This window comes from Pteronotus mesoamericanus, unplaced genomic scaffold, assembly GCF_021234165.1.
Source record: "Pteronotus mesoamericanus isolate MK-2021 breed Mesoamerican mustached bat unplaced genomic scaffold, CSHL_Meso_final contig_657, whole genome shotgun sequence".
In the NCBI taxonomy this organism is placed as follows: Eukaryota; Metazoa; Chordata; class Mammalia; order Chiroptera; family Mormoopidae; genus Pteronotus; species Pteronotus mesoamericanus.
In genome coordinates, this window is record NW_026555229.1 from 13,701,242 (window position 1) to 13,722,659 (window position 21,418).

Here is a 21,418-nt window from a genome sequence, read left to right on the forward strand (position 1 = left end):
GCTCAGTTTCATGTTCTTCATTCTGAATCCTGCTATTCGGGATTAAGAAGGGTGAGAAATTTGTTCATGGGATTTTCCTTTGTATAAGACCTTTAAAATCTAGAGAAGGCATGCATCCTTTACAATGAACATAGGGGAAATAGGTATTTTATTTTAAGGAGAATTAGAATCACATTTCTTTGTTATGAAATAGCTCTTCTCGGACCTCAGGTCACTCTTTACGCCCCTAAATTCTCTGCCCTGCTTCTAGAGCAGGAGCCAACATCTGGACAGGCAAACATGTCCACGCAGCAGCACCGTGAGTTGACTGAGACCTGGTCCATACTCCCCCTCTGCCATTTACTAGCTGTGTGACCTTGGGCATGCTCCTTAACGTCTCTGAGTCAGTTTCCTCCTCTGTGAAAGGAGTGGGACAGCACCTACCTCACAAGGTGGCGGAAGGACACACACATCCCTGTTTGAGCCTCAGACAGGAGTAGACAGGGAACAGAGGCAGCTCTCCTGTCGGGGCTCCAGCTGGCTAGAAATTCCGGGCAGCACATACTTTTCGACTCAAGGTGTGAGCTGCCAGATCTTTCGAGGGGCCTGGAGGGGTCCTTGTAGTTGCTTCTCGAAAAGGTTGCAGTCTGGCAGAGGGAAAGATGTTATAACAGATCCCCAAATAACTGTATGGTTGGAACCATACATAATTGCATTTTTGTCGGGTAGAAATATCAGCAGCACCACATGGTTTAAACTAATAGAAGATTCAGTAAGGTAAGTTGAGCGAAAGAGAGAGAAATTGCTAGCCAGCCGGCTCCCTGGAGGCCCAGAGGCAGGAGTCGCTGCATCCACTGGGGTAACAATGGGCAGAGGTGGGGATAGTGGGAAGGGTTGGAACAGACCGTCTGCGTGGAGGAGGTTGTGTGTAAGATGTCACTAGAGGGCGTCCCCAAGCTGGATGTCAGGGAGGTGGAAGAGTTCTGGGTTCGAGGAGGGAACCGTGATCCTCTCCGTTTGCAGTTGGTAGAGGAGTGTGGGTTAGGGTAAGAAAGTCAGGCTGGGGGCCTTGAATGCCGTGGTGACCGCGTCCCCCTCCCTCCCGAGCCTCACTCTGTTCCCCTTTCTTCCTGGCAGCAGTGTCCCCTCCCTTGCTGCACTCAGGGACATGACTGTCAGCACCTCTACCCCCCCTCAGACTTCACTGTCAGCACTCAAGTCTTCAGGGACATGAAAAGGAGCCACTCCTTACAAAAGGTTGGGGAGCCCTGGTGTTTGGAGGTAGGTCACGAAGCCAAATCACGGTATGAGATGAGCCAGCTCGGGATGAAACCGCCTGTCCAGAGTTTGCCTCGAGCTAAGGCAGGGCCCATCTGCCATGGTCCCTGAATCCCTGCCGGGTCACTGTCATACCCAGTGCCATGATGTCTGGGTGAACTGACCACTGATCAGTTTATCATTGCCCTAAAAATGCCAGTTTATGAGGAGAGGGCGGAGGGTGGCGCTCCAGTGAACCCAAGGTGCCTGGCTCCCAAGGGAGGCCACCGGTCCAGTGTCATGCACAGCTTGTGCGAGAAAGAGCAACATACTGTCCCATTACACTTAACGCCCAGGAAATACTTTTAAGCTCCCAGCGGAGAAGAAGTTACCACCGCAACTTTGCCTTTGTTGTCAGTCATTTAGAACTTAACAGATTTTCCTTTAGAACTCTGGGTGCCAAGGAAGGCTCAGGCCTGTGCTGCGACGCCCTCCGAGGCAGCTGAATGGCTTTCCTCGCAGACCTTGCTCTCCAAGGACAGGAAGCATTGTTAATTTCCTTTAAATAATTCAATACGTTGTCAATACCCCACATTGCTCCGTGCTTGGGAGTGACAGTTCTCTTCAAATTAGTGGTCCCGAAGAATAAAGACCATTGAGAACATGCTTTCATCTTCAGAAAAGCAAGTCAATGCAGATAAAAATTTTAAAGTAACTCTTTAGACTTAAACAGCAAATGATTTTGTACTAATGCTTGCTTTAAAAAATAGTATTTTTAAAAAGATTTTATTTATTTATTTTTAGAGAGGGGGAAGGGAAGGAGAAAGAGAGGGGGAGAAACATCACTATGTGGTTGCCTCTTGTGCGCCCCCTACTGGGGACCTGGCCTGCAATCCAGGCATGTGCCCTGACTGGGAATTGAACCAGTGACCCTTTGGTTCGCAGGCCAGCGTTCAGTCCACTGAGCCACACCAGCCAGGGCAAAAAAAAATGAACATTTAAGAGCCAATTCCTAAAGTCCCTTATCTTTTTAAAACATTTATTATGTACCTACTATGTGCTGAGTGCTTTGCTACTGTTAGGGCTCCAAAGACAGAAGCCAGGCCTAGAGTGTATTTAACACGTGTACATGTGTCTTTCCTTTGGAGATGGGAAAGGTAGCCTAAATCATTAGAAGCTTGTTCTATTTTAATAAGTGGCATATAGCCTTTCAAGAGTACTAGAGACTGCAGAAAAACATTCAGAAGAAAATGTAAACACCCACCATCTTTTTACCCGTTTATAAGCTGTTAATATTTGGATGCATTTCTTTCTCACCAGTCATGTTGTCGAAGCTTCCAAAGTCTTTTCGCAAAATTAGAATTGTACTCTACACAGTTTTGTGTTTTCTTTTCACTTGCCCTAACACCAAGGATCCTTTCATACACTCCCGTGTGTCTTAATTCTGGTTGGTAACGTCGTGGATTGGAGTCTTGTCTGACCATTCCCCCGTGGCCAGGTGAATGAAATGGAGGATGTTTCTGGATTGTACCTGGATTACCTGGATCCCAGTGTATGCGTAAAGCCCGTGCCCTTTCATGACCTGGGTCTGACAGAGCAGGGGACCCCTTCTTTGCAGCAGCCGGGGCCGGAGGACGGCTTTTTCTCCTGTTTCATCTTTTCACATTTGCAGCAGTTCATTCTGACTGTGGGTGAGTTGGCCACATGGGACATAGCCGATCCTCCAAAGGGCCTCGCAAGTGGTAACTCATTAATCTTCGGCAGGAGTGTGAGGTAGATAAAGGAGAACCCAAGACGCATCTTGAGTGTGAGGAAAATGAAACAGGAAGAATGGACACCTCAAGACCCACGGATTAGATCCTGGGCACCGGTGATGACACCCGTTTCCCAGCTTTGCCCTCAGGAGAGGGACGTAGCTCTTAGGAAGGCCCCAGTGTGCCCCACTTCCAGGCTGGGGTCTCAGTCCTGAAACTGTGAATGGGTTAGGCGCACTGACACCATTTATGGGCTGTGTAAATGCGGGCCAGTTACCCTACTGCTGTGCCTCAGTTTCCCTATCAGCAAAGGGGGATTCCACAGGGGCTGTTTGCGATTCAGACAAGGAATCCTGTAGAGTGGGGGCTTGATTACAGGAGCCCATGTGCCTGGTTGGGCACAAGCCCCCGACAGCATCCTTGGGGAGCCACACACTGGTAATGCGTCTGCGTGATGAGCGGCCCCTGCTGGGGTAGCTCAGCTGCGCAGCAGGCTTTCCTAGGATGTAGATACGCTTCATTCGTAGCGTTTTCTACTTCAAGAATGGGGGTGGTGTATGGAAATCCCCCCCTGCTGCGCGGGTGTACTGGAGGTGACTCCGGGTAGCGTAGGGGAAACCGCATGTGACTGGAGTCGGGGCTGGGTTTGAGTCCAGTGTTCCCTCAGCGGGCAAGGTGCTTCGCCCTTCCGCGGCACAGCCCCCGTGCCTGTAGAAAGGCCACAGCAGCGGACTGCCTGCCCAGAAGGCTTCTCTGGAGGATCCCTTGAAATGCTGACTGAAGAGTGTTCATTCAACACAGCATTTTCTATGGTTCAGGCACTTCTAAAGGTGATTTGCCTATATTAAGTCTTCACGACCTGAAAACGTTCAGTGATTGATTGTTCCCTTGATGGGGAAGAACCACAGGGAGGTTAAGCAATTTGCCTAAGATCACACAGCAAAGGGGGTTTTCTGGAAGACCCTGGCGGTAGCCCATGGTCCGGAGCCTTCACACCAACCATCGTCCGCTTGCTAAAGGAGAAGGTGCTGGGCGTTGTCCAGCACCCCCAGCCTTCCCAGGAACTGGGACAAAACTTCTGAATCAGTACATCCAATGTCCTGTTTCTGCTGCACAAGTGCCGCATTCTGGTACTTTCCACCCCAGCCCTCTAACTTTCACTGCCCCTTCTCCCTCTTGTCTTGCAGTTCACCTCGATTCTAACCCTTTAGATCCCTCCTTGGGGAGTTAAGGTTGGTTGACCAGTTGAGTAAATATGACTAAGAAAGTCAATACCCACCTGGGCGGGCATGACTCACTTCTTTCTAGTTAGCTATTCCTGTACATTTTAAAGCCAGCCATACAAAGTCATTACATTGGGGCTATTAACCTGTTTAATAGTGACAATAAAAGGGTGTGACCCATGGCATAAATGTATTCAGATAAAAAGAAAGTGTTTTTTCCTGTAATTGCTTAGTCAATACCATTTTCACAGAAATGCTTGCGAACAACCTTTAAAAAGTTCTTTGTCCCAGCCCTTCCCTTATTCCTTGTTTCCTTCCTCTTTGGGGCTTCTACAGACTTTTCCTAATCTGTGAAGATTAGCAAGACATGGTGCACTGTGTCCCTTCTGAGGTTCTGTTTGACCCACCCTTTTGCTGATGTTGAGCCTATTTTTATTCTCTGTTTAGGGATACTTGGGGTGGGATGAAGAGGGGGAGAGAGAGTGTGTTCAAGAGGGGGCACACTATTTTTGGTACTTGCTTATTAATCTCCCAACTCACGTATTCAAGGGAAAAAGACTTTTGCTAACTTTGCAAAGCTAATCACATAGACAGGGAGTTAACCATTTTGGTGAGAGGAAATGAAACTTTTCTTAGGTTTATTAGACCACATCCTATAAATCTGTGGCTTTATTATATGTCTGATTTCTAAAAAGCAGGGCATCACTGCCGAAATTTTATTTTTGCTTGTTAGTCATTGAAACAAATATACATATTGCTCCATTTCCTTGGTCCTCTGTTTTTCAATACAGGAAAATCTGGGTTTTCACAACAAAGTGCATTAGAAGGGAAGTATTTGCTTTATAAATGTCCGCATTATAACCATGAATTAGCAAGCGTTGTGCGAAGTTGAAATGTTTAATTTGTCCTCCTCCTCCTGTGTCATTCGTGTAGGGAACAGGCATGCAGGAGGGCTACAACACGGCCACGACACACTGGGATGCGACTTCACTGAGGTGTCCTGGTTACACAGAGAAGCAGAATGAGAAAACAGTACAAATATGTTTTTGAAGGCAGAGTTCATGTTTTGACAGGCTTCCATTCTTATCAGAGATGTGTTTTAAAATTTCTGGGTGGGCTCACAGCATATATGCGTTGTCGTCTGTTTATGTTAGGCTGCTAGTCCTAGAAACACGTTCCTCTGTCTGCCTCGAAAGACTCTTTGCAGAACCTCGGATGGATGTCCATTTCTGGAAGCGGGTATCCCTCACCTGCTTAGTCATTGCTGTGGTGCAAGCAGACTGTTCGCAGAGTTTCACTATTACACTGCATCTCGTGGGGAGAGGGTGCGTGTGGAAAACAACGGGGACAGAGTGACTCTGGGCATTCCAGGGTGCCCTCGTGATGCGCCTGCCGTGGCTTAGCCCTGGACCATTCTGTAGGTGGACCAGCAGTTCGCCCCCCTCCCCAAATTCACTCTCGCGGTAGGACAGCTGTGGGACCCCCTGTATTATTTTGCTATTTCTCCTTTTTCTCATTCTCTATTTGCAAAGCCTCTTCGTTGAATACTTTTAGTTAAATGAGCGCCCAAATTTCCTCTGCCAATTAACCAACCGCTCCAGAACTATAAATGGACACCTGAGTGCCCAACTTGAAATTCTGATGCCTTGGTGAAGTCACATTCCCAGGGAATCATGAACATGCCGTAGCAGCCCGCTGCTTATGGGTGGCGCCTCTACATGATTGACACAGGTTGGATACAGCTAGCACGGTGCCCTTCGCCCGGGAAACAAGCCCTGAGAGGCGGAGGTCCATTCTGGGTCCTGTTGCCCTGCTGTTTGCCCTTCCGTGGACTGAACTCTGCGCATGCTGTTCTTTTCGCTGCTTCTACTTTCCTGCCACCCCGGGAAGCTGGTACAGGAAGTAGGAAGCCCAGGCAGAGTGCATGAAGGTCCCCTAAGAAGCTCCATCTGTGGAGTGGCTAAGGGTGTCCTCTCACCCTGGGTCCAGGCCGCTGGGGCTGCCTGATATCAGCCAAGACGCCACAGGCTGTGTCACAGCTCTTATCTCTGTGACTGCCTCTCTTTTCCCCATTCTTCGTGAGTCACATGTTTTCTTTGCGTCCCGTGTGACAAAGGTCATGAATAGAGAAGACTTAGGCCTTTGATGCGTGACATGTTGTCATCCGCACAGTTTATTGTTTTGGTCCCTCCCCTTTGGTAATTCTGTGATGCGACAGATCTGTTTTTAATGGGCTAAATGGTGTCAAGGGGGAGTTTAAATTAGCCTCGAGACTTTTTACTCCTCACAGGGCCCCCAAGTCAAAATACTTGGCCAGTCCTTGACAAGAGGGAGTGGATGCTTTTCACTAGTGGTTTTTTCATTATCTGTCAAGTCAGGCTGTCCGTCTCTCCTTGTTGTGACATCGTTGTCTCTCAGCACTTTCCTGGGACCAGTGTCTTCAGCGTCACTGAGGTAGCTGTTTGGAATTTGGGAACAGAGAGGAACCATAGTTCAGCTCAGACTCGATCTTTGTTTACTCATTTTTATGAAGGGAAGTTTTTGTCAGGTAGGCAGAGTGGGCGATCTTGGTTTCACTCCTTTCTTATCAGGTCAGTCTTATCTCTTTATTGGAAAGGTATTTATTCATCAGCTATTGCTGCTGTGGCAAGAGATAATGATACTAGGAGCTGTATCGTCTTTCATCCTTTACTCTGTACTTTTTAACGTTCTCCAAAATATCCCTGAAAACCCATTTCAAAGCTGTTAGCATTTTAAAAAAAAAAGTTTCCTTTTTGATTTGTTTTGGGGAGCAAGGTGGTAGAAGAGGCATGTTGTCCCCAATGAGGCCAGGTTCAAGCCTGGGCCCTCCTTTCCCTGTCAGTGGCTGGCCGTCTCTTCTGGAGCTGAAAATGAAGAAGCAGGCGACCTTTGTCCAGCCTTTGTTACCAACCTGCTGGGGCATGTGTGCCTGCCCATGCACTTAACATACGTCTCCAGGGCATGCCACCTTGAACGTGCTCACCGTCCGCTTGGGCACCAGGGCAGCAGGAGGGAACATTTTTTCTCTGGGAAAATCTAAATGAAGAGGCCTGTTTGTTCTCAGAGTGAAAGTTTCTGTTTTGGAAAAGTCGGTTCCTTCCGATGAGAGAGGGTAAGGGACAAGGAAGGAACTAAAGACACCAGAGAAAGAAGAAGTGAGAGTGGAGGGAGGTGGGAAGGAATTGGGGTGACCAAAGGACACACAGCTGCCCCACTCGGTTCACTTCCCAACCCCACCCATCCCTTGGTTTGCCAGGCGTTGCCCAAGTCCCCCGGTCGGTCGCAGCCCCGTGCCCTGGCGGCGGCCTCTTGCTGCTTTGGAAAACAGAGCTGGCAGGAGATGATGTTGGCCTGAACTTGAGCCGGGACTGGGGTCTGAGGGATCACGGAAGCTCTCAATCACAGTGCTCAGCCTGGCCCCTGCCTGCGGGGTTTCTGGCAGGCCTGGTGATTTGCCAGGGGCCAGGGTGACAGGTGAGAGGCCCACTCCTCCCTGGGAAATGGGAAGCCCGTCCCCCAGAGAGTACCAGAAATGCATACCCATCCGGAAGGAGATCCAGACTGTTGGTTGTTCGCCACTCTGTCTCCTGGACAAGTTCCTTTTCCTCTTGCCACTTTCACAAGAACACATGAGAAAGATGGGTGGAGGTGAGAGGGAGGGGAAGTTTGCTTATGGCTTCTTTTAGTGGCTTCAGAAATATGTGCAGTTCCTGAGCGGGGTGCATTTCCTCTGTTTCCTCTGTATCTGGTAGGGTCAGCAGTGTCTGGGCGTGTACCCCTCGCTCCCACGATGGACGGATATGTTTGCTTCTACAGGGAATGGGGACACTGTGTCTCCTCGGCCCTCTCCTGCTTGGGACAACAACATGTACCCAAATCAGGTTTTGTAGGGGGCTTCTTCACTGCAGGCTTGCTTGGTTGGATCGCCTGCAACTGTCTGTTTTTGGATTTGCACTTAACTGCAGAGACTCCTGTGATCCCGATTTTGTTTGTTTTGATTTGGTTGGGGTTTTTTTGGTGGGGGGCATGGTCTGAGAACTAGGTTTCTTTTGAGAAGTGGTATTTTAGAAAGATTGTAGTTTAAGATACATCATACATACACCAGAATTGACATTTTTCCTTTGGTCTACCATTCTGTGAATTTTGACATCAATTCATATTACCACCATCAGGATGCATCACCTTATACACACCCGCATGCTTCCCTTTTATAGTCCTGGGAGAGGTGGGTTTTATTTTTATCGTTTTTGCTCTTTGAAAGGTAGTGTTAACTTGATTCATCTCTTTCATTCAAAAGACTACTTTTTCATTGCTGATGAACTGAATTTCTGCCCTTCTCGTTCTCCACACTTTCCTCTGCAAAACAGCTGTAACCATCAGGCCTGGTGATGTCAGCTTGTTAGTTATTGACAAGCCTCAATTGGTTCTTCTATTTTTTTGTGCTGGCTGTTCTTGCCCACAGGCCCAGAGAATGCTTTGGGCCACTTTGTGGGTATAGGAGAATTCTAGCTAATTCTGACTATGACCAAAGAAAAATATAATTAACGAGCTAACTGTATAGGCAGCAGAGTGAAACAGAACCACTTCTGGAAGATTCTGCTTCGAGTTATCTTTATTATTCTTCCCCAGATGTCAGGGCAGATTACCAAGGTTTGGGCATAATGTGTAAAATGAAGATGATGCATTATCTGTAGGTGTTGTGGACCCTACAAAACCTGCAGCATGGTTCTCCCGGACTGTCCTCACTCATCCCATTACTTAGGAGAAAACCAGGAATCGAGAGCTGAGGGCCCCTGAGGTGCTTCCACGTCTCGGGTACATCCCCACCCAGCACCTGGGACAAGCTGTTACTTGCGTGGGGAGGCCGGAGCAGCTGTCTCACCTGCTGTGCTTCAGAGCCCGTGCTTTCATCGGGGAAGTGAAATGCAGGGAAGTTAGTTTGGTGACGATCTCGTGTGCTTGCCTCTCCTCCTCTTGGGAAATGAGCAGAGCTGACCTCGCAGGTCCCCCGCTCCGAGTGTCGCACTTGACTGAACAGTATATGATGGCTCTGCGATGGATTTGGCTGGGGAAGGTAACAGCAGTCACACACATGTGAATTCCTGTGTAATCTAATTCCTGTCTTTGTAATTACTTGGAGACTTGCCCTTGCAGCCCGTTGAGAAGTGGAGACAGTGACCCAGGGCAGAAACCAGGAATTGGAGGGGAGAGAGGGGGAGGTAACCTCTAGGAACAGAGTCATGGTTCTTCTTTTGGCTTCCCGACATCAAAAACCACTTTAGAAGCAGGACAAAGAATGATCACTGCGTTCTACAAAATGAACCCAACTTCCCCCTCTTTCTGGTGAGGCTGAAGGAATCTTGAAGTGGGGTGCGTTTTGCCGATTAGAAGCTACCACTGTGTGGTAACAGGTTGTGGAGGAATGTCCTCCAGGTGGAAGCAGAACGGTTTTCATTTAAAAAAAGAAAAAAACAACAATCCACAGAGTAAACAAAGCCACACAAGCATTGGTACCACTTAAAAACATGTTGCTTTGTACATCCTGATGGAAATGATAGGGGTACTTTAGAAAGCTGGGGTGGCCTCCTTATCACAGGCGAGCAAGCGCAACCATGCGGCCTGGGCGCCTTCACTCCAGAGCTTGCTCCTAGCAGAGCACGCGGAATGATCAGCCCCCTCCGGAAGTGTTCTCCATTTGTCTGATTGACGTCCGAAACCTGATACCATCATTCTACAAACACCCACATGAGAAGGGTTTTTGTTTTGTTTTTATTTTTTTTTCTTTTTTCTTATTTGGGTGACAGATTGCATGTTAGGGCACTAAAAGATGAAAGCATTAAATATTTGCTTTAGAAAAACACAGCGAAAGATTCTCTCATCCTCCCAGCTGAAAACTGATGGGCTTAGAATTCCATTAACAAAAACGACTGACTGTAGTTTAACTTATTGCCACCCTCCGGGCATGATTAACAAGTGGGGTGGAAAGCGAAGGCTGGACAGTGGGAGGACTGTACGGGATCCTTTTTCACGTTGAGTGAAATAGGGCTGCTTCATTGAAATTGAAGTCCAGGTTCGCCAGAAAGAAATTCCTGCTTCCTTCAGTGTTGATCTGCTCCCCTGGGTCTTGAATGGGACGGTTATCTCAATGGGTTTCCTCTCCATAAAAAGGACGTAGTTGTTATTCCCTCTTTCAGACTTAATAAAAGTCTCACTCCTTGCAAGCTTCTTTGGCATGACGTATCTTGCCTCCGAAGATGAGAGAATGTATGTGGTTTGGGTACTTGGCTCCGGCTCTTGCGTGGGGTCAAGATCCATGAATTCAGAACCTGACTTTGCTGTGGGCTGGCTGGGTGACCAGGTGCATCTCACTGAAACCTGCGAAGGCAAAGTTTGTCTGCAAACAGGGCCATTTTTGTGCCTCCCTTTATTGGGTGATTTCAGTGAATTAATACATAGAAGGCAGATGGTATACATGAAACCTGGTAATCATCTGTCAACATTAGCTCTTCTTTATTGTAATTCTCAGTGGGTATTTTAAAACTCATCTTTGGTGTGGGAAGAAAGAAACATGAGCTCTACCCCGGTCCTGGTAGGGGTGTGGTTTTATAGTAACGCTACGCACCGTTTATTAAAAATCTTTTGTCCTTCAGGCATTGTGGTTGCTTTTTCTTGTTCTTGTTTCACCCTTTCACCTACTCCATGAAAGAAATACTAATATTTTAATTTTTATATGTAAATAAGTTTTAGTAGTAACATTTATTGAGTGCTTTCTAAGTCCCAGTTCTGGTTTAAGTGGTTTCATATATTAACTCATTTAATCCTCTCTCCATATAGGAAGTGTTTTCTCCATTTTTATAAGGAGGGAAAATGTGGCACAAATTAAAAAAAAAAAAATTTCTTTCGTCCTTGGTTCCACTGAGAATAATTGGTTAGGGCTGGCATTTGAAGGCCGGGTCCTCTGTATGTGCAAAGACAAGGCGCTCGCTCCCCATCACGCCGCCGCCGCGCTCTGGTCTGTGCCATGTGATGCTACCCGGCTCCCCGCCACCATGGAGGAGAAGCCTCGAGCAGACGCGCAGATGCTCTCCAGATTCACTGGTTTATGGCAGTTGGGAAGAAAAGTCTTTATTACCGGAAGTTGTGGCTTCTGAGTCTCTCAGCATTTGGCAGCATAGGTTTTTGTTTTGTTTTGTTTTGTTTTCTGTGTGTGGTTTTGTTTTTTAAATAATTAGAAACAGTTAAGCTCTTGTTACCACCCACAGTAAAAATTGCTTGGATCCCGCAAATTAAGGGGGGTGGGGAACTTGGCCATTTGTTAGAATGATGAAAACGGGACTTTAAAGAGGAAAGTTCGTTTTGGAGCGGGAGCTCTCGATGTGCACATGCTAGGGAGCTCTCGGTTCCCCCCACCCCCGGTCTGAATTTAGAGTCAAGGGATGTCAATAGTGGTTTGCCAGCGATGGGAGGGATTAGGCACAAGATGGCTCTGGGAGGAAACCCACATTTTTTTGTACTTATTAATGGTATGTCTTTTGTGCGAGTGGGTGTGAGGACTGAGAGCATTAAAGCATATATTTGCACAGTGTGTGGTCCCTTCTGCGGCATTCCATTGCTCAGGATGGTGGCCTAAGTTTGGGGGAGGAGGAGAAAGAGGAAGCCCTTGTACAGCCTCAGCAGTTTCCATTGTACGGACCACATCATTGAGGCAGGAGCAAGCCAGGCTTCTTACCGGGTCAAGAGGATCAAGTGTAGCCCAGACTCTTGGTTTCTTAGGACTGTTTTAATAGTCCAAACTGTGCCCCTGCTTTTGTCCAAATGAAATTGGTACCCTTGCATATATTATAGATAGATAGATAGATAGATAGATAGATACATAGATAGATAGATAGATAGATAGATAGATAGTAGTTGCCCTCACCTGTCTTCTGAGAATGAGCATGGACCAGGGTCTGAGTTGACGCTTTTGGTCAAGTCAGATGTGCTGTCTGTTGGAGCCCTTTCACCCCCTCCCACCCACACCAAAGCTTCCTTGCAGTTCCAAGACTGTGAGTGGTCAGGTGGGAGAGGAAATGATGTCTTAATCCTCGTGGGAGTGCTAGGGAGCTGCCTTTGTTAAAGAGGGCACATCCTGCTGAAGGGGCGTCTGTCTGTGGGTCCCATTTTAAACCGCGTTGCTTTTTGACTTCTTTTGTATGATGATTCCCAGACAGCGTCCTCTTGCCATCCTTACTTTTTTAAATTTATGGGTTGTTGGCAAGCAATTTTTTGATGCTATTGTTCTCATAGCCAGAGGCCAAGATCCCTTGTGGAGCAGTGCCTGAATTTAATAGATGTCATCTGGACACCAGGGAGGGTGGAGAGAGGCACTGGAGGAAAAATCTTGGAAGTGAGATTCTACCCCTAACGCAACAGGGTCCCAATCTCTTCCTTACCCCTTTCAGTCTAGTGCATTCAGAGTAATTGTTTTCGGCGGTCTCCCCGTATTGTGTACCGTGTCCTCCAATTAATTTTAGGACCAAGGGTGCAATGTCCTCATGGACTTGCAGAGGACCTAAAAACGGTAATCTCTCCATTCAACTTGATCTAAAATGGCTCAGCATTATTGAGCTCTACCTCTGGTTATTCACAGAGCGTGAAGAGCTGTCCCTATCTTTTGACATTCCAGGAGTGCTTGTTCTACTCTTCGTCTATCTGGGGGCTGGGTTCCCAGGCCGGCTTCTAAGGAAGACAAGCGGCGCCATCTTAGTAGCTTGGCAGATGAGGATTAAGGGAGACTAGAAGTTCCAGCTGTACACAGGGATGCAGGCTGAGTCTTTCACACACCAGACTTCCGTCTGAGAGCCATCACAAAGGCCAGTGACTTGACCTTGTGGGGCAGATATCTCTCTTTACTATTCCTGGACACAAATGAGGAAAAAGCCTGCAAATTAGGCCTTACTGACTTTTAGAGTGACATGGTAGGGACAGTATGTGGGACAGCTCGAGTCCATTTAGCACAGTGTTACTGAGCACTGCTGGGCCCGGCCCTGTTCTGGTGCTGGGGGTAGGGTCCTTCCCTTCAGGGAGAGTGCCTCCTAGCTGGAAGTAATGACCTGAGTCCCTGGAGAGTTCTGCCCCTTTTTGGTCTTCCACAGAGACCCCGTTCGCCCCAGCCTGTTCCTTTCTGAGGCAAGAAAACTGGCCTTTGGAGCTCCCGGAGAACCCAGCATTCACTCAGGGGCTGGGTCCTTCCATCTTGGTGCGCATGGTTTCAGTAAGGAGGCCGCCAAGGAAAGCCATGTTAAAGAGGGTGTTTCCTGGGCAAGTCCACCTTTGAAGTTTGGGGAGTTACCAGGGCTGCGGCTCTGACCACAGCCCGGATGCTGCCAGACCCTTTTCTCTGCCTCTTCACGTCTCACTTCTGCTGGCTGACCAGGGTCCTTTTGATCCCTTCCCTCTCCTCCATTTGCCCATCTAGTGGCTTTCTCACCACATTTCTGTTCCTGCCCGTTCAGCAGCAAGTCTTGGCTCTCCCTGGCTTCCGGCCACAGAGACCTAGGGTCCATGCCTGCCTGTCAGGCAGCTCCCATCCGCACTCCAGGCACATCAGAGCCTCTGAGTTCCCACGTCTTACGGTTTCAAAGGAGCACAAAGCAAAATAACCTCAAAAGCACCTTTTCTATTTAGAATAGGACAAACAGTCCTTAGGACCCCAGTAGTCAATGTTTTTAACTAAAATCCTGAATTATTAAGAAGAATTTGTGGTCTCCAGGATTTTTAAAAAAATATATTTTATTGATCATGCTATTACAGTTGTCCCGGTTTCCCCCCCTTTGTCCCCCTCCACCTGGTACCCCAATTCCCCCCTGCAGTCCCCCTCCCCCCTTAGTTCATGTGCATGGGTTATCTAGGGAGATTGACTGGGACTATCTTGTGAGTAAGGAGATAGTAATAAATGTAATGGTACGCAATGGATACTCTGCTTTTGGCAAGGTTGTTGTACAGATGGAGCTGGGCTTCAGGTGCAAGACCAGTAGAATAGCTCAGATCAGAGTGGTGGAACTGGGCGACCTAAAAGGATCACGCAGACAGTTTCTTGAGCAACTAAAACCAACCAGAATTGTAGAATTATGAGAGCAGGCTGATAAGTGAGACCTACCTATCCTGTCAAGTTCTGTCTGTAAACCTGGGGAAACTGAGCCCAGAGAGAGGATGACCGCTCGGAGGCCATGAGGTCATGTAGCTAGATAGCAGTAGAGTCAAGACTAGAATCCAGACCTCTTGGTGTCTTCTCTTTCCATTCTGCTGCCTCTGATTCAGGGTGTAGCTTGGTTCATGTTAAGTGCCACTAATTTCAAACTCTTTCTGGATTAGAGGGTGACGTTCAGTGCTTTCAGTATGAACACAGCTGTTTTCCGCTTGAGAACTCCTGATCTTCTGCCATGCCCTGCGTGTTGACCTGGTGATCAGGAGGCTTGTGATGGTGATGAGCATGGACTAACATGATCACCTGCGAAGGGTTAGCTAGGAAGAGGTGAGCTGGAGTTCAGACTTCAAGTGTGTTGGGAAAGAATGTGCTTTAGCAATACATAGAAAATCAGTCCTTGCCATTCGTAGGAGGAGTTTGACTGATGGAGGAACAACTAATCTTTGGCAGGGAATTTCGCCCTCTTATATAACCTCACCACCTTCTTTCCCCGAGGGCTGGGATTTGGGGATGGTTTGACAGGGTTACTTTCTGGGCTTTTGTTAAAAACTCAAACCTCGCAATGTGTGGAAGTGATCCTTTGAAAGCAAGTTTGACACCAGCGCAATGTGATAACATTTGCAAAGCTGCTGGGTTGGAGATCATCACTACTTGATCTCAAAGCAACCCTGACTGAGTTGACCACAGTAAGAATGGATTCAAGAGTTCACTGGCGATTTTAAAATTGACTAAGAGCTCTGTTCAGCCCCTTGTGTCCCCCTGTTCTGTCCGAAGCCGGTGCCTGGGTAGAGTTCAGCAAGTTTGTTTAGACTTGCAGCCCATCATGGGAGTGAAGCTCTCATTATGTAATGTTAAACTGGGCCTGGAATGTCCGCTGGGCTAGACCTGCCGAAGCCTGAAGAGTTGGTTGCGAGCAGGCTGTGGTTAGTATGACTAATCCAGCCTGGCTGGCTAAGGGGGGTGGTGGTCACCTCTTAGGAAGGAGGGCGTGGCTTGTGCTGTTTCGAATCTTCACACTTTGTGTAAGCTCTGCCCCCCTTCCCCCACCCCCGAAAAAAGTGGAACCTTATGGCCAACTGGTAAAATCAGGTCTCTTGACTGATAAGATGGCTGTAAAGATCTGTGATCAAGACATCAGGGCATTTCACTTGTAATTAAAGGTATAACATTTTGGGGTTATGTGTAATAGTGTTTCTTAAAGTAACCAATATCGAAGAAGGGCCACTGTCAGGGATACTTAGTAATTAAAGCAATTATTCGAAGTAAAATATTAGGTCACTTAAAGGTAGCAGTAAACTCTAATACCAGTTATAAAAATTTAAAGTAAAGGAAGAGGTGGGCTATTTTCCTAAAAAAAAGTTTCAAAGCGTAATTTCAAGTCTGTCTGCTGACCTTCTTGTCTTTATTTGGGCGCCCTTTTCTCCTTTACCCTCATGAGTGCCCCCCTCTTCCCAGCTTCCTCTCGGCTCTCCTGAGGGAACAAAAGAATCCCATTTTTATGCAAATGTATTGTGAGGAAGGTAGAAATAATCAGGAATCATGTTTGCACGAAGATCCCAAAACAATGTGGTGTTCACCCTCCACCAGAGAGAGGCTGCGGTTTTGGGGGGATGGTTTCAGTGGGGAGGTCAGAGCCCAGCCTCTGTCCTGCCCGAGGTATGGGGTCAATTGTTTTTTGTTCCTTTTCTGATGAATAGAAGTAAAGTGTGCACTGAACCTGGAAACACCTCCCTTTGTGTCCAGTGCTCTCCTAACACAGGCTGTTAAACTTGGGGCAATCTCTCTTGGTGGGGGATTGAATGGCGTCATTGTTGGGGGAGGGGTTCACACTGAAGCCATTGAGGACATAGAGCTGCCATTGTTTTCTGAGTGTTAAGAGAAGGAGGAAGACTCAGGGGACCTCGGGGCATCGGGGTGGCCGCTGCACTGGGCCCTCTTCTAGGTTTGATTATCCCTGAGGAAACCCTCTACCAGAGTGGTGGGGTGGAGTCAGCCTAGGCAGGAAGCACCGTGGAGTCCGCGTCGTGCACCCGAGTAGGATGCTGCCTTCCTTGGGCCCAGCCATCATTTCTGCTGGGAGATTGCTTTTTCCCTCCAGGCATCCGGGTTAAAAACATTTGTTAAGAAATCACTTCTTCCACCTTAGGAATAACTGGCTCACCCAACTCCCTGCCCTTGGCTTTTTTGTGTAACTTCTCTATTGCCATCTGGTCTTTCAGAGGCACTTCTGATCTTAATTATAGCATTCAGCCTTTGTTTATTTAAAAATCAGAAGGCAGATCGGCTGTTGAAGGTTTATCTGTACTAATTGTGCCAACATACCTGCCAACTGTCCCCTCAGTTAGTAAAGGGAACCGCTACAAACCCTACCGACAGTGTTTACTTACACGCACGCACGCACGCCTGCACGCCATCTAACCTGACATGTTGATTGGGGGCAGGGGTGGACTTCCAGCGTTAGAGTCGCCCTGCTAACATTTTCCATCCTCTGCCGTGTAGCAGTGACTCGAAGGGGATTCAGCCGCAGGATCCGGGAGACCCAGAAGACCGAGGTTCAAATTCGGACTCTGCTGCCACTATGTTATCCTGGGGAAATTATTTTATTCTTTGGGAGCCTTAGTTTGGCCATTTATAGAAATAGGGACAGAGGCGCCAACCTCTCGGAATGGTGTGGGATTTAAGTGAGATGTTTAGGAAAGGCTGGAGCACGAGCCAGGCATGCCTGCACAGCCCTGTCCAGGGTTCCGGGACGTGACGTAAGGCCCCAGACCCCTTTTGTAAACTAGAGGCTTAGATATAGCCACATCCATTGTCTGTCTTTTGAAACATAACATGTGCATAGTTCATTTTGCAGTTTTTAACCGGTCTTTTTGATAGTTTTGATAGTCATATTAAACAGTGGTTTATTTTACAGTATATAATATTTTATAGGTATTAGAACAAATTTCACTTGGAAATTAGCTTTACTGGGTTTATGTTTTGAAAGTACCCTCATGGAAGCCACTAAAGAGACATGTTTAGAAAATTTGACAAACAACAGTCATAATTATCCTCATTTTAAAATAAGCATTGTAATTCTGAGGTTCTTCCCCTGAATTTAAGAAATTCCTCCTTTAGAGCAGATTTTATAGAGCTGTATGATGTCTGAATAAAGTATGAATTTTTAGAAAAAGATAGTATCTTTTTAGATAATAATGAACTCTTAATTATACTAAGTATACTAAGAGTTATACTAAGTTCTGATACCATTTTTATCAGACCATCATAGTCTGAACAACTGTAAAAAAAAAAATCAAATCTAGAAACTGTATTTAAAGAAGCTCTGACCCCAATATGTTCTGTGAAATACTTTGAGATTGTCTGCTGGAGGTGTTTTTTAAAAGATTTTTTTTTTTCCTTGAAGGCATTCCAATAATTGTGTATATGTATGTAAATTCCTGAAACAACCGTTTCTTGAGCATCTACCCAGTGCTTAAATTGTTCTGTATATTTATACTTAGGAGACAGCAGTAACTATGTAATGTACACACATCTGTGGTGAAAGAAGCTCTTTTCTTTATACGTTCGACTGCCCCAAAATTACAGTGAAGGATGAGGTGGATTCTAATTGTTGGCTGTTGACCTCTACATCTATATATTTTATCTAATTTATAGTTGGAAACGCAGCTAAAAATGTTATGAGCTTCATGCTGGTAGTTTGAGGAGTTGTAATTTAAGTGGCCCTGGAATTAAGTACAGAAGTACCAGAAAGCCCACACTATGTATTGGGTCAAAGAGAAGAAATCCAACTTACTGTAGTATCAGTTGGTATTCACGATCGTTCCCTGAGTGCCAGCGATGCTTCTGTCTCAAGCATAGACTGATTTGGCCAACTGTATGGGCCAAACAAAATAGCCAGCATCTCTGCATCCAGGGTGGTGTGAAAACCACAGTGTCTGTTGACGCCACCGCCCCAGGTCTGTGATGTTCTCCAACCTCCAGTGTAGACAGCTGTCCCTCTTTAAGTGATTTGATAGCATAATTTAGCATTGGGGTTCTTTAAAAACAACAAAGACAAAAAACGGGTGGTTAAAAACTTGCGCATCCTCTTTACCATATAAAGCCGGCTTTTCAATTAGATTTTTCAGGGGACAGGATCATTGGAGTTGAGTGTTGAGCCTGGGTAGTTATGAACTGGTTTCTGTTTGAGGTTAGGTGACTTGATGAGATCACACCGTCATGGTACTACAGGGGTGCATTTGTTAGCTCTCTGAGTGTTGCAAATAATTATCAGCCTCTAGATTGTAAGTTCCCTGGGGCCAACGACTTTCTCTTTGGTTCACTGATTTATCTCTAGTGCCTAGAACAGTGCCAGGCATGAAATAGACAATTATTTAGTGTCTTTTGAATCAATGAACACACCAAGAAGGAAGAATGTAAGGAAGATTTCTACTACATTCATCATAACAACAGCAATAATTTCTCCTCCTCCTCTTTTTTAATTTGCTAAAATTACTAACCAGCTCATCTAGACTGAGTCCTAAATCCTCTGAGCTTGTTTGTTTTTTCTGTCTATAAAATGGGGCTGTTGCCATGTAAGACTTGATTTGATTATGAGAACTAGCTCCTCCTAAGCTTCACTGAAGAGAGGTGCTAGACAAAAATAAAATGGTTTTGGGAAAAAGAAACCACCGCAGTCCAGACTGTACTAAGATGCTTGGTTGCATTCAAAACCAGTTTCACAGTCTGCTGTAGACGGGCGATTGCAACACGCTTTCCATCTGTGCCTAATGTGGGGAGGAGTGTGCACTCCAACTCCACACTGTGGTGGGAACATTGGCTCAGCGCGCCCAGAGACAGCCAATGGGCGTTGCTATGGTGGAGGAATGACATAACTTAATTTTACTTTATTATTCACTGGATGTGCCCATTGTATGTTAGCCTCTGGGTGTGTTTACAAGGAGCTTAGGAAGGAGGTAGAGACTGTCTTGTGTATAAAAGCTATCTTGTAAGGGCCAGGCATATTTACCCACACAAACACATACAAACACACACACACACACACACACACACACTCTCTCTCTCTCTCTCTCTCTCTCTCTCTCTCTCTCACTCACTTCTTTCTTGGCATCTAGCACCAGTACTGGGTCAGGGGTAAAAATCACTGCCATCCAGCAAGTAGCTTGAAAGGCTCAGAGAGACGTCCTTCCCTAAAATCCCCTCCCTTAACCCTGTAATTCCCTGTGGCCGCAGCTTGAGGCTTGTACGCGTGCACCCAACTGCTCAGAGAGTACACACATGTTGTAAAGGGCACAGCTAGTCCCCGCCCTTACTTACTGGATTTGGGTGACTTTCCCTGGCCACCTTCCTAAACTTGCTTGTGAAAAGCAAAGGTTCAAAGTCCACAAAAACATCATTTATTGGTTAATGAAAACCAAGGAATTTCAGAACAGGATCATACTGTCCTGTTCTGTCACCTTCCCTCTAATGTTTTGGTGGCAGGTTGTCTTTATCCAGAGACAAGCAATCGTGTATTTTAAGCATATGAAGCAATAAAAGGAGGTAAGTTTGGCCAGTGTCCGTGTATTCAGATCATCTTCCTCCTCTCAAATAAAAAGAAGTTTGTTTTTTCCTTATTATGCTTTTCTGTTGAGTTTCTGTGTGTTCCTGCTGTTTATGAAATGACTTCCCTTCCAATTCATTTGTTAATTTCAGCTCTTGGTTCTAGCTAAGGTTAGTGTCTCTAAAGCACATTCCCTTTATTCTCACCAAATTCCCCTATTTTTGTCACATTGCGGCAGCAGTACTTCATTAGGAGCCTCGTGGGTGGCAGGAGTCTTTGGTTCTGTAACGGGAAAGCGGCGCTTGCGGCCGCGCAGGTCTGCCGTGTTAAGTCAGTGAAACCCTGAGAGCTTGCGGGCTCTTAAGCGTCCCTCCCTGCACATCATGGCAGAGATGCAGAGCAGCAAGTCCTGGTCCAGCAAACAAGTGCAAAAAATCCCCATTCGTGTGTTATTTTGAAATATTTTAATTTTGGTCAGATCAATAACTTCTAACTTACCAAAACAACTTAATGTGGTTATTTAATTTTTCCTCAGTACTCAATTGACTGGTCAGTGGCAGTGAAGGTATGCAGCAGAGGGGCTAAGGCATCTTCCAAGACAGCTGACCTGGGCTGGGTGAGATGGTGGGGTTGATGAGTTCTCTGCTGGCAACTTGGCCTTGAGGAAGGTGTCCCCCCTTTGGGGATCCTGGCCCTTCGCTCTTGTTATGTTTGTCATCTCCCACACCTCCCCTAGGCCCAGAGAGCTCTGTGCACTCTCTTCTTTGCCACCAGCATTTAAAGAAATTAAAATTAATTTCCTGTGTTCCCCACTGTTCACAGTAGAGAAGCTGGACATAGATGATGCCATTTTGGTGATCTTAAACCCAAGGATTGCTACTTCAGTCAGCTGGGGATCTCTCTCTTTAAGAGGGAGGAGGAACTAAACTTACGAGGGAGGGGGGAAGTAAATTAAATCTTCAGTCCAAAAATGAGCTTTTGCAGCAGAAAAGCCAGTCACTTAGCCTCATATTTGCCACCAGGATGTTCATGAGGGTGGGTTAGGCTTGACCATCATCTGTTACAGGTCAGACACAGTCTCTGTAACTGTTAAAATTCTAATAATGACCTTTAATCCTGCAAGTGTTCAGAAGGAAATCCTGGTGAACAATCCTGTAATTATTTTGCCTGCTACTTCTTTATTGACAGTATCCCCAGTGAGCTCTTGGTTAATATGTTTGCTCTGGCACCATTGTTGTTGTCTTTAAATCAGAAATGCTTATCGATAGGTTGCCTAGTTGGGGAAAACGTCATTTGTCGTGTAGCGTTCTCCCAAGGAGTGTTTGGAGTGTTTTTCTTTAATACCAAATGGATAATGGCGCCTGTCCTTAGAGCATATTGCCATTGTGATTTCTGTACAGGAATTTGCTTTATTGATGCTGGTTTGTAGATTCTAGAGACTCCGGTTTGCTACTCT

General features: G+C 46.5%; 1 protein-coding gene across 23 annotated transcripts in view; it reads left to right on the forward strand.

The window, feature by feature from the left end:
* Positions 1 to 21,418, forward strand: part of TCF7L2 (transcription factor 7 like 2) — a 189,335-nt gene that overhangs the window by 116,449 nt on the left and 51,468 nt on the right. For 6 of the 23 annotated variants that reach the window (XM_054581530.1, XM_054581525.1, XM_054581527.1 and 3 more), the window contains one exon: positions 1,117 to 1,260. The exons of the other annotated variants lie outside the window; for them this stretch is intronic. In XM_054581530.1, coding sequence (XP_054437505.1) covers positions 1,117 to 1,260 — 144 coding nt within the window. The remainder of the gene's footprint in view (positions 1 to 1,116; positions 1,261 to 21,418) is intronic. 23 annotated transcript variants of the gene reach the window in all.